Source organism: Chelonia mydas, chromosome 6, assembly GCF_015237465.2.
Source record: "Chelonia mydas isolate rCheMyd1 chromosome 6, rCheMyd1.pri.v2, whole genome shotgun sequence".
NCBI classification, from domain to species: domain Eukaryota; kingdom Metazoa; phylum Chordata; order Testudines; family Cheloniidae; genus Chelonia; species Chelonia mydas.
The window spans coordinates 90540412-90553484 of record NC_051246.2 but is presented as its reverse complement, the minus strand read 5'-3'; the positions used below and the strand labels follow the sequence as shown (position 1 = coordinate 90553484).

General features: G+C 51.3%; 1 protein-coding gene across 2 annotated transcripts in view; it reads left to right on the top strand.

Moving 5' to 3' along the window:
* LTBP2 (latent transforming growth factor beta binding protein 2) overlaps positions 1-12610 on the top strand; it is a 132382-nt gene extending 119772 nt beyond the window's left edge. For both annotated transcript variants that reach the window (XM_037900677.2, XM_027827546.3), the window contains 7 exons: positions 55-138; positions 6018-6146; positions 7571-7711; positions 8170-8337; positions 9217-9504; positions 9783-9932; positions 11515-12610. In XM_037900677.2, the coding sequence (XP_037756605.1) occupies positions 55-138; positions 6018-6146; positions 7571-7711; positions 8170-8337; positions 9217-9504; positions 9783-9932; positions 11515-11687 (1133 nt within the window). In that variant the 3' untranslated portion in view covers positions 11688-12610. The remainder of the gene's footprint in view (positions 1-54; positions 139-6017; positions 6147-7570; positions 7712-8169; positions 8338-9216; positions 9505-9782; positions 9933-11514) is intronic.
* The last annotated feature ends 463 nt before the right edge of the window (positions 12611-13073 follow it).

The following is a 13073-nucleotide window of genomic DNA, read 5'->3' as shown; positions in this document are numbered from 1 at the left end:
AATACAAATTCCTGGGTTTTTTTCTCTCTGCCCCCTTCCCTTCCTGTGTGCCAGTGGAATACAGCGAGATCTGCCCGAGTGGGAAGGGCTATATCCCCGTGGAAGGGACTCTGCTCTTTGGACAGACGTCATACACAGGTACCAGCACCTTTTCTCCTCTGCGGGGCCTGGGCTACTAGAATGGTCGTCTGTACCCCACACTGGCTCTGAATGGGTTCATGTGGGCCTGAGAGACCAATTATGTTAACTGGCTGCACCTGGAGGGTAGGCCAGGCTCACTTAAAGAGGTGTCCCAGCTGGGAGAAGCTGTTGGTGGTTGCTATAAAGGCAGGAAATCTGACACAGAAGGGAGCTGGGCTGGAGCGAGGGAGGATTTTCTGACACCAAATGAAGTCCCTCTGGTCACTGAAGAAGAGTCTATTAGAGAGAGAGAAAATGGACACAATGTGGGAGGGGGGGAAAGAAAAGAATAGAAGCAGAATCAGGGGATGATCTCAACAAAAAAGCAAAGCTGAGGAAGGAAATAAACCAAAATGCTACAATTATAAGATCACTAGTCAAAGAACAAGATTCGGTAATGTTAACCCTTTGAAAGTAGCTGACTGAATTAAAAAAAAGCATAGGGGATATTGTAAGAGCCAAGAGGCTGTGAGATGGAGATTTTTTTAGTTGAATGTAAAAACAAAGAACAAGCTGATATAAAAACTAAAATGCTAGGGAAAGTTAAAATAAGTTACCAGAAGGTAAAGTATGGCATGCCATTAGAGCTGACCAGTGATGAGAAAACCAAAAGCAGAGGAGAAGATAAAATGTTAGTAAGTAAGCAACTAATCAGTAAACCAGGAGGAGAAAGCAAAGCCATCAACAGCCGTAGTGTTGAGGGATGGCTCTACCTAAGAGAGTAACTCTAGGGTTTCAGATATTCAGAACCAAGTCATATATCCCCCTCCCCTAAGGTATTATAAGTGCCAATGGCATGGGCATGTCGCAAATGTTTGTCAAGGGAAAACGAAATGCAGTAACTGTGGAGGAGAGCATTCCTATGAGGGGACAGAAATCAAATGTAATAACTGCAGTGGTAATCCCAGTCCAGTATATAGAGGATGTATTGCATCAAGACAAGCTACTGAGAGACAAAAGACAAAAATTGTTAATAACATGCCTTATGTGGCAGCAGTCAGGAGGCTCTCAAAGCATTAGGAAGAGAAGGCAGAGACAATCAGCCCAGGAAAAAAAGAATTGCGGACACAGCCTTATTCGATAAAGAGTATGATAAACACTGCAGAAGGAATAGGTGACAATATACTTGTAGTGAAAAAAAATGATGAACTGTACATCACAACGGGGGAAAATCAGAAAAAAATGAATATTGTAGCAAGGGCAGTAGGAAAAATACTTATAAGTTAGCAATTTGTCAATGGACCGTATTCATGCAATTTTGAATGAGGTTAATGGTGAAAGGTGACTAGTATGGAGATCTCAGTCTTTTGCTGGAATGTTAACAGTCCGATCGTACATGGTCAAGAACTAAACGAAAATATCCTGGAAATGAAAACTAAACCAGATCTCATATCTATCCAGGGAACGTGGTTGCTTGGAAAGTTTGCTTTTAAAATTCCAGGGTATAGTGCCTTTAGGCAAGACTGAAAACTAGGAAGAGGACAAGGTGTTTGTACTTTCAAAGGGGAAGGATTAAGCTACAGAGCAGTAGAGAATGAGGAAGTAAGCCTAGAATATAATGTTGTTGAGATCCTCATGCAGAAGAGAAATATTTCTATAAGGATTTATGAAGTCTACAACCCTTATGGGAAATTAGAAAGTTTGGAGCTACAAGAAATAGTGAAGAATGCTAAATGACCATATATTATATGTGGTGACCTAAATAGTGATGATAAATTGTGGGGAAGTAAGACAACTGATAAAAAGGGTGCATACTTAGGAAAGTTCATGGATGAAAACAGTGTAATGGTTTTAAACGATAACACCTCAAATAGATTTAATGCAGCAGATGGTAGTTTTTCCTATTTAGATGTGGGAATTATAACAGTAGATATTGCAATTAAATGCAACTGGGAAATATATAAGGGAGAAGGAATGGGGAGTGATCATTTCCCTATACTTATTATTTTTCAAGGGCAAGGTAAGGTTGAAGATAATGGAAAATTACCCACCTGGAATCTTAAGAAAGCTAACTGGGAGCTGTTTACAAGTAAATGGACTGAATTTGTGAATACTCATTGTGTGAGTGATGACAGAGAATGTCAATGATAATAATGGGATTAATAGCAGCAGCTACTGTAGCCATGCCTCAGATATTGAAGTACCCTCAAAACTCAGTTGTATGGTAGAATGAGGAGTGCAAAATGGCGGGTAAAGAAAGGAACAAAGCCTATAAAAAAGTGAAAACCACAGTGACTAGTGACGATTGAATGAAATATAAAAGAAGTAAGACAAAAGCACAAGGAATTACAAAAAATAAAATCAAAGAAAGAGTTGAAGGAAGTACTGTGGGTGGATAAAGAAAGATGCCACCACATCAGAAATACAGAGGCAAACTAGAAGAATGAATGGAATTCAGACTAAAGCTCTGTCTACACTAGCACTTTTGTCGGCAAAACTATTGTCGGCTGGGGGTGTGAAAAAACACCCCCCCCCGACTGACATAAGTTTCACAGACAAAAGAACCTGTGCGCACAGTGCTTTGTCAGTGGGAGAGTGTCTCCAGCTGACATAGCTACTGCCCCTTGTTGGGGGTGGTTTAATTATGCTGGAGGGAGAGCTCTCTCCTGCCGGCATAGAGCGGCTACCCAGGAGACCTTACAGCTGTTCAGCTGCAGTGGCACAGCTGTGCTGCTGTAAGGTCCGTAGTGTAGACACAGCCTAAGAGTAGCCACATCCCAGGTCTCATTTGGACTGACAAGATAATCAAGTTCTGATCATGAGAAAGCAGAAGTTTTAGCAGAAACTTTCCAAGGGATGAGTAATGATGGAAATCAAAGTGACATTTTCCACCAGAATAAAAGACAATTCATTGATGAGAGCCATGATCTATTATGTAGTTGAGGTAAACATGAAGATACAAAACCATTCATTCAGTACAGTATGGGAACCTGAGGAAGCTATTGATATCAGCAAGAATACCTACCCGGGTAAATTTAATGTATTTAACATAATGTTTAAATATCTCTCTGAAAGCAGTTTGTGGGTTCTCTTGGAATTATATAACACTAGATGGGGGAAAAGGAGTTATTCTGGTAGAGTGGAAACATGAAGTAGTAATTCCAATACGAAAACCAGGCAAACTATTCACAAAAGTGGGTATCTATAGACCGATTGCTTTTACATCCTGTCTGGATAAAATTATGGGGAAAATGGTGAATGAAAGATTGGTTGCCTATTTGGAAAACAATGGCATCATAGGTAAGGTGCAAAGTGGTTTTAGGAGAGGAAGATGCACCATTGATTACATTGTTATATTAGGAACTGAAATACGAAAAAGTCCGAGGGACAAAGGTTTTGTGATAGCTGCCTTTCTAGATATTGAGAAGTCATATGATATCCTGTGGAGGGACAGCTAGTTGTACAAAGTAGGTGCACTAGGGAAAAGGGGAAGAATGTATGGATGAGTTAGAGAATTTTTGAGTAAAAGGACCATGCAGGTCAGAGTTGGGAAAGTTATGTTGAATATATACAACATTAAAAATGGCACACCACAGGGAAGTGTTATTTGTTAAATAAGATTGGGCTGATAAGTGCCGAGGTAGGCATTGCTCTGTATTCGCAGATGACTGTACTCAGTGGTTTAGAAGTAGGCATATTGAGGTGGCAGAAAAGGGAATCAGCAAAGAGTTACGAGAAACCTCTGACTGGGGAAATGCATGGGGTACATGCTTTCCATTGATCTTTACGAAAAGGAAAGTTACAAAGGAATGTAAACTGTATATGTATGAAAAACAAATACATAGAATACATAAAAGATTCAAATTCTTCGTGGTAACTTTTGATACTAAATTACTTTGGAAAGATCTTATAAACCAGCAGTTCTCGAACGATGGGGCGGGCCTCCCAAGAGAGGCGCAGGAATGTGTCAAGGGAGGCACGAGCTGTGTGCTTTTTTTTTTTTTTTTTTTTTTTAAAGAGCTCCGGCTGTCAGCCCCAGGTGGCTGGGGCTCATGCAGAAGGGCCATGCACACCCGGGAGGCAGGGATAAAGGGAACAGCCGGAGCCTGCTGCTTGGCTGCCCCTCCTGCCCCTCCATCCCCCACTGGGAGGCAGCCCGGACTTAGGATCTTCTCACCCCTTCCAGTTCCTCACCGGGCAGCAGCCCAGGCTCAGGCTCTCCTCTCCCACCAAATCCCTCTCCTGAAGGCGGCGGGGCTCCAGCTGTCAGCCCTGGGGTGGCAGCAGCAGCATAGAAGAGTGGCAATGGGGCGCTAAGTTTGCTATGAAAAGTGATATTGACAAATACCACTTTTCACATTGCCACCTTTACTTCTGTGCTGCTGCTGGTGCGGCGCTGCCTTCAGAGCTGGGCGCCCAGCAGCAGCTGCTGCTCTCCACTCTGCCTTCAGAGCTGGGCGCTCAGCAGCAGCTGCTGCTCTCCACTCTGCCTTCAGAGCTGGGCGCCCAGCAGCAGCTGCTGCTCTCCACTCTGCCTTCAGAGCTGGGTGGTGGTATATGTACCTGGAGGGGAGTAAGGTGTAAATGACTACAGACACAAAGAAGGGGGCGCAATCAAATATGTTTGTGAACCAGTGTTATAAACTGTAGTAAAGGAAAAATTAATCTGCTTAAAAGTCCTGCTGGGACTAATTGGGGGACGGATAAGAAAACGCTCCTCATGGTATACAGAGCCTTAATCAGAACAGTTACTGACTATGGCTGCCAAGCTTTGGGTCAGCATCAAAATCAGAACATAAAAAATTTGATTTAATACAAGCCCAGGCACTATGAATTATGTACAGTGCATTCATTACAATACCTATAAGCATGCTACAGATCGCTTCTAGTGAAATGCCATTTACAGTACAAATGAAACTATTGGACTGTCATTTGTGGGATTTCCTTCCCCAGGAAGAAGTGGACTGAAACCAATACCTGGCTGGAGGGTCAGGTTACAGGAAGAGCTATCACCCCAGGGCCAGAGCAGCTGTCAGCAGCGGGTGCCTGATGGGGAAGCAGCTTGCTATGCCACCCCTACCTATGAGGAAGTGCTCTAGCACTGAGTGCACTCCTTTACAGCATTGCACTGAGAAGTAACTCCCCAGGACACCTTTGGGATGGCCCTCTCTGGCCCTAAATCCAGCAGAGTCGGTGGTGGGAGGTTCTGAGACAATATTGACAAACGTGGTTTTTTGACTGTTCAATATAGCAGGAGTGTGAGTGACTCCCAGCATTAAGACTGAAATGCCCTTTCCATGAGAAGCCCCCTCTTCCCATTGCCAGTAACTCTGGCAAACTAATTCTTTCTGGGCTGATATTTCTCAGGTTTGATTCCAGCCAAGAGACAAAGGTTTTTGGGAAGTTTCAGCAGAATCCATGCAGCCGTTTTTGAGTTCTGCGTGTTTATAAACCAGACTTCCAGTTTGTAAAGATTTAGCTCTTTCTCCTCCTGGTTGCCAAGCTGGATTCCAAGCTTGTGGGTTTGGAATGTGGACTTGGCTCTGTCTCTGGCCCTTTAGCTTCACGGAATGGATTTTCAAACCAGTTAAAAATATAATGGTGCAACTTGTTTGTGTGCACGTCTCAGGGAATTGCATGTGCAGTGTCCGTAATGAGCTCTGGGCCCATGACTTCCCCCTATTCCCACTTTGCCCATGGTGATTCCCTGCCCCTGCTCTACTTACAGGCGATTCTCCCTCTGTCTGAGCTCAGGACCTAGATGCTGAGCTGGTTTTCCCCAGCCTTTGCTCATTTCGACCCCAGGGATGGAAGGAGCAGGTTCCCTTCCTGCTGCTGACTGCAAGTCACATGGTCTCTGTGACTGACGCAGCCTCTCCCGCCCCCTCTCTTGGCAGATGCAGACGAGTGTGAGATGTTCGGCTCCGAGATCTGTCGGAATGGGCATTGTGTGAACACGGTGCCCGGGTACAAGTGCTTCTGTCGCTCTGGCTATCTCTACGACTCCAGCCGGCTCGAGTGTGTGGGTGAGATGGCCCTTCCCCTCTGGACGGCTCCTCCCTCCCTCTGTCTGTGCCTCTGCTCCTCACTGGGGGAGGCAGGCCCATTCTGTCCTTATGTGGCACCAGTGCCCTTGCTGTGTGGGTGGTGCCAGTGCTGGTGCCCATGTTATGTGAGGTTAGCAGTGTTATGGAGCAGTGTCCTCCAGGCCCTTGTTTGGGTAGGAGTTGGCAGAAGTGTTCCACAGGGCCTTTACACAGTGTGTGTGTGGGATGGGGCTGGGGGGGGGGGGGTTTGGGAGTGGCAGAGTTGCTTCCTGGGGCCCTTGCACAGTGTGTGTGTGAGGTGGGGGTAGGGTGACCAGGTGTCTGGTTTTCAACTGGAAAGTCCGGTCGAAAAGAGGACCTGACAGTTTTAGGTCAGTAGGGTAGCCAACTTTCTATTTGCAGAAAACCGAACTTCCTTGTCCGGCCCCTGCCCTGCCCCTTCTCCGAGGCCCTGGCTCCACTCACTCTATTTCCCCCTCCCTCTGTTGCTCGCTCTCCCCTACCCTCACTCACTCACTCATTTTCACCATGCTGGGGCTGGGGTGCAGAGGGGGGCTCAGGGCTGGGGCAGGAGCAGGAGGTTGGGGCGCAGGAGGGCATGAGGAGTGTGGGCTCCAGGTGGCGCTTACCTCAAGTGGCTTCCAGAAGCTACTGGCATCTCCCTCTGGCTCGTAGGTGGAGGCATGGCCAGGCGGCTCTGCGTGCTGCACCTGCTTGCAGGCTCCGTCCCTGTAGCTCCCATCGGCCACGGTTCCCAGAGCCAGAAGGAGATGCTGGCAGCTTCCCAGGAGCTGGGAAGGTACCTGCCTGCCCCGCTGCAGGCAGCCAACCAGACTTTTAATGATCCGGTCAGCGGTGTTGACCGAAGCCAACAGGGTCCCTTTTCTACTGGGCGTTCTGGTCAAAAACTGGATGCCTGGCAACCCTACTGGTCAGATCTACTGAGTGGACACCCGAAGTCCTGTTACTGCGGATAGGGGAGGCAGGGAGGCGCCGAGTCATCACTCGCGCCTGCCCCTACTCTGCTGGGGTCGCCCTCTACCTGCATTGGGTGGCTGCAGCTCTCAGGCTCTGCAGGCAAGTCCCTCCTGACCCACGCAGGAGAGGTGGGAGAGGGGAAAAGGAGTGAGCGACAGATGGAGGGGGAAAGAGGAACGAACAGGGGGTGGAGCCTTAGGGGGAAGGGGCAGAGCAGGAGCTCGACAGAAGAGGCGGGGCAGGGATAGGTCCTCAGGGGGAAGGGGAGGTTCCGGTACTCCTGCTGGAGTGTCCGGTTTTTAAACATTACAAAGTTGGCAACCCTAGGTGGAGAAGAGGTTGGCAGAGGCACTCCCTGGGACAAGGGTTGGGGTGGTGCCCTCGTTTGCCAGTGTAAGGGTATCTCTGCCTTCCTGTGGCTGCAGATCAAGACGAGTGTGAGAATGAAATGTCCTGCGTGAATGGCGAGTGTCTGAACACAGCAGGCTCCTTCCACTGCTTCTGCAGCCTCCCCCTGGTGCTGGATGTGACTCGCAACCGCTGCATCAACGTCTCAAACAGGGCTGGTGAGTGGGGCCAGCCAGCAGGTTGGGTGCTGCTGCAGGGCCTTGGGAGATGGGTTTGCTCCTATGATCTGCACCATCTTGGCCTGGGACTGTAGTGCAGGCTGTGCCCCAGGACCTCCATGCATGCCTCCTTGGAGTGGGAAGCATTGACATAAGGTGCAGAGTGGTGGAGTAGTCCATAGGCAAGATGGTACTGCACATGGGGGGAGCAGGGGCTGTGGGGTACAGGGCTGGATTCAAGGGGGAATGTTGCATGCAGGGATCTGTGCTGAACCTGAGGAGCGCTGTGCATGAGGCATGTTGTGGGAGGGGCAGTGTGCTCGCTGGCTCTGAAATTCAATGCCTGGGGTGTGAGTGCGGGGCACAGTCTGGGAGCAGGACACTGGGCACGGCGCCTTCCTAAGGGATCCCAGGAGACCTAGGGGATGTCCCCCATTCTTTGCCCATCTCACTAACAGAAGACCTGGATGAACATGAAATCCACCTGGACATCTGTTGGCAGAGAGTCTCCAACTACATCTGCAACCAGCCACTGCGGGGGCGACGGACCACGTACACCGAGTGCTGCTGCCGCTATGGCGAGGCCTGGAGCCAGGACTGTGCACTCTGCCCCCACAGGGCCTCTGGTGAGAATCGGGGGAGGAGGACAGGCTTGCTCAGGGACTGTGGAGCCTTTGGCCTCTCGGCTCCTGCTAGTCAGACCCTGCAACGGTCAGCAGTGAGTGAAAGGTCGTTGTGGGCTGTGGATGAATGGAGAGAGGGCTCTCCCAGCAGGTCCCAGTGAGCAGGTGTCCACATCCCAGAAACCAGACCCACAATGTGTTATCAAATGCCCCCTTATTAGCAGCCCAGGACTGAATGGGCCACAGGGAATGAATTCTCCTGTCGCTCCTAGGGGAGTTCCCTCTGGCTGAGGTGCGCTGGCAGAGGTGGCATGTGAGTCCTTTGCTTGATGGTATCTGAATGATGGCACTTAATGGCACAGCACCCCTAGTACTGCGCTGAGGCATTGGAGTTAGTACCGACTCCGAGGGGAGTCTCCACTACTCGGTCACCCTCACTGCTCCCGGCAGCAGCTAGGTGTTCCGGAGCAGGAGGGGTTCTCCTCCAAGAGTGTACAAGGCCAAATCCTGCTTAGCTGGTAAGATCTGACACAGACCCAGACTCTTTCTGGCAGGTATCCAGCCCCCTTAGTCATGGCTTGGAGTGTCGGTTCCACACCTTGCAAATCCCATAAGGACCCTGGGACCCAAGGGGGAAGCCTCCTCCTACAAGAGTTGGACACAGAAGTACAGCTTCAGAGCCTTTTCCCATTGCTTATAGGTGCCCTAGCTCTGCCTGGCCCTTGCCTGACCTTTGCTCTTCCTGGGCTTGGCCTTTCTTTGCCCCGCCTGAGTCCATCCCTGATGCAACCCCCCCACTTAGCTCATCCTTAGACAGTCAGGGGCTTACCCTCCTTCGTGCCATGGTGCTAGGCTGCCCCTTCCCTCTCTCTCCACCTCCAGAGGACTTTGCTCACCTGTGTAACGTGGCCTGGGGAGAGACTGAAAGGGAGGCTGGACTCCAAGAAAGGCCTGGATACGAGTATGGACCAGGCCTAGAAGACTCTCATTATGGACTCTATAGCCCAGACTTAGGGCCCTATTACAATTACCTGAGTTCTGAGTATGGAGCCCCTGATGCCAGCTTCGCCCAGAGAGAAATGAGCAGCGAGGTTGGTGGCAGCACATTCCTACGCACTCCTCAGCTCCATCCAGAGCAGTCCCAGCCCCGCTATCTGCCCAGCCAAACTGGTGAGTACTGAAGAAGACCAAGAGATGTCCTGGCGGCTTCCTCTAGGTTCAGGCTGTGCCCAGAAAGTAACCCCCCCGCCCCCTCGCTTCTCCTAAAGCCAGCCTGGATGGGGCCCCATCTGTGTTATCCAGACCAATATCCATATCTGCTGCCCCTGGCCCCTTTATGTGACCCACCTGCCAGGCTGATGGTCTTCTGTTCCCCTGTGGGCAGACAGCCTCCCCTCCCCATCCCGCAGCGTGTTCCCTGCAGGCTGATGGCCCCTCTGTATCCACAGGGCACTTTGACAGCTTTGAGGGACTCCAGGCAGAGGAGTGTGGCATTTTGAACGGCTGCGAGAACGGGCGCTGCGTGCGCGTGCGGGAGGGCTACACCTGCGACTGCTTTGACGGCTTCCAGCTGGACATGACCCACATGGCCTGTGTAGGTGAGTGGCCCCAAGCAGTGAGAGGAGTGGCCCCACAGAGGGTAGGGGGTGGGCTAGCTGCCCTCCACCCCCGCAGCTGGGCTCCCATAGGTGCTAAGATACTGGTTTTGAGGAGCGCTGGCCGGACTCTGCAGCTCCCAGTCACTTCAGCTGTGGAGCTCAGCACATGCAGCCCTCAGCCATTCCTGACCTGCTGCTTCCCCCTAGGGTCACTGCCTGGGGATGGCAGTTGTCACTGGAGCTCCATAGGAGCAGGCTTGTGAAACCACTCCCCACCCCAACTCCGACTGTGTTCCCATCACAGAACTGCAGGGAAGAGAACTAGGGTCCGGCCAGTAGGGACCCCTTTCCTCAGCACCCAGGGCTGTCACTGTAATCAGGGCATCAGCCACTTTCCTGGCACGTGTGGCTGGGTTATACAGCCTGACTGAGGCTGAGGGGAGATTCACACAAGGCCTGGGTCTGTCATGGGAAGGGGGACCGCTGCTCACTCAGTATGGGGGAGCATTGTGGGGAACAAGGGGGAACCACACTCAGTATGGGGGGCATATGTGGGTAATGAGGGAGAACCCTACCTGCTCAGTCCTGGAGGTGGGGGTGCTGTGGGGAATGAGGGGGAACCCTGCTCACTCTGTGTGTATGGGAGCTGTGGGGAGAAACACAGGAAAATTAAAAGTTCAGGAAAATGAAAAGTGGAGAAGGAGAAGGGATCTAGGAAACAAAGTGAGGGCAGAACGGGTTGGAGGTGTGTGCGCTCTCGTCAGTCTGGGCAGGCTCCCTGTGGTGCTAGCACACAGAGCACTGGTACAGACCTGGTACAGGTGCTTTGGCCACCTGTCACATAGCAGTGCTCTCAGCAGGTCTAATCAACATGGTGTTTAAAAGCCAGTGGTTCTTGGGCCTCCACTACACTAACTCTCCTGCCCCAGAAACACTGGTCTAGACAAAAGGCCTCCATCAGCACTCTGGAACAGCTGTAAGGTTAATAAAATGCTCATTTGTTTGCTCAGTGCAAGGTTCCTTGCCTGTGTTTTGGTCCCTGAGGTGATAATTGGCCCCTTTCAGGGCCACCCCAGAGATGCCCTCGTCTCTGTTTCCCGGCAACCTTGCCAAATCAGCTAGAGGAATTTTGCAACACCAAAATCACCCTTTCCCCCAAATCTTGTTGTTTAGCTCGTCTCATTCTTGAGAGGGAGCACAAAGCATTCTTCTTGGGATGATCTGTATGGGGGGCAGTTTATATCATGGGATGCTTTGTTCAGTGTGGGGGAGCCCTATGCACTGTGAGGTTGCTGGGCATGAGGGAGCACTACAGCACGGGGTTGCTTTGCAATGTGGGGGTGCTGGGTTTGGGGCTGCTTTGTGTGGCTTGGGGGCTGCTGGGCATGGGGAATTGGGTGTGGCATGGGGGTGCTGGGTGTGGGAGGCTTGGAGGGCTCCTTGCAGCGGGGGTGTTAGGTGTGGGGGAGCTGTGTGTGCTGTGGGGGCATGGAGGTGCTGGATTTGGAGGTATACTGTGCAGTGGGGGTGCTGTGCTACAGAACATGGCTTTCAGGCTTTTTTCTCATCCCTCTCCTTTCAGACATTAATGAGTGTGAGGTGGTGAGCGGCCCTGGGCCCCTGTGTGAGGCCGGCACCTGTGAAAATACAGAGGGCTCCTACCGCTGCAACTGCTCGCCTGGCTTTGTGGTGCAGGCTGAGCCCCACCGCTGTGCTCCTGCACCGACCCAGAGCCCAGAGGCAGCACAGCTTTAGGGGACTGACGGGGCAAGGGTGGCCCCCCTCAGACACTCTGCTGGTACCTGGGATCCATCGGCTGGAGAGAGGCCCCCTGGGACTTCAGTAGCTTTGATGCCCTTTGCTCATCCCCCAAAGCGCACAACCTTCTTGCCATACCGCACCTGGCTGAGCCCATAGGGACACAGTCCAGGGTAGAGAGCGCCAAGCATCTGCAGCCACCTCCCTGCCTGGTCTGCTCACCACCAACCTCCTGCTTCTGCCACAACATGGACCCACAAGGCCCCCCCACTCCTCTCCCCGACCAACCCACAGGGCCCCCCTACTCCCTGCACTGCAGACCTGTGAGGTTCACCATTATTGAAATGGCTAAACAGGCCTTAAAAAAGGAACTCTAGCAGCTGAAGCTGCAGAAGGGCAGCACCTTCCCCCAGCTCCTCAGTAACCGGTGTAAATAGCGGAGAGTGGCGAGAAGCCTCAGCCCTTCCCCAGTGCCTGGCAGAGGGGTTGATAGCAATTCATCATGCTATCCTGTTTGAGGGCTCACAGGACACTTCACCCCACTCCCACCCATAGTCCAGAGCCTTCATAGTTGCCAGTGTTACCCCTCATTGCTTTTGCTGGTGTCTTTGCCCTGCCCCAAGGCACAGCCTGGTGCATGAACCCCCAGGCCTGGGAGCTTGAGTGTGAGGAGGGCCAGCTCCAGCTTTGTACAGATGCTGCCTGTCCTCTGACGGTGGCTTGGACGTGGAGCCCAGCAGGTTTGAAAGGCCTGGGGACCCTGCTCTCCCTGGGCACAAGACTTCACCCCTGCACTTTGTATGATTGCCTCGCAGGGGGATGGGGTTCCAGCTTTGTAAAGCTGTTGGTGGCTTTTCCTAATGGAAGCTGCTAGGGAACATCTGTCATTGTTAAATAAAATGTTTATTTTGGACCCTGTGGCTCAGACACTGGGGTTGGTCAGGACTATCCCTGCCTCATCTCTGCCTAGCCTGACCGCTCAGATCCTGGGAAGAAGAGTCCATACATGGTGACGCACACAGTGCAGCAGGAGCACCTTTCTTTAATTCCCCAGTGGAGGGCCACTGTCTTCTGGCAACGTTTGCCCAGACTCTCTCTTTAGGGGGAGGTGGCCCTTTTAAATTTAGGGTACACAGCCCTGAAGGGACATTTTACTACTAGCTGGTGAGTAGCCTGAACTCCTATGTTTTTCCTTTCCTATAACTGAGGGGAGATCATATGTCCAGCCTGGCAGTGGGCTGTGGCATCAAGCTGCTTCCTCATAGCAGCACGGTGCAGGGACTGGCTGCATCCTCAGCTGGGCCGTCATCCACTCCTCTCGCATAATGATAGTGGCATCTCTGGCCCCAGCTTGAAGATGATACCTTACACTGGCCACCCCAT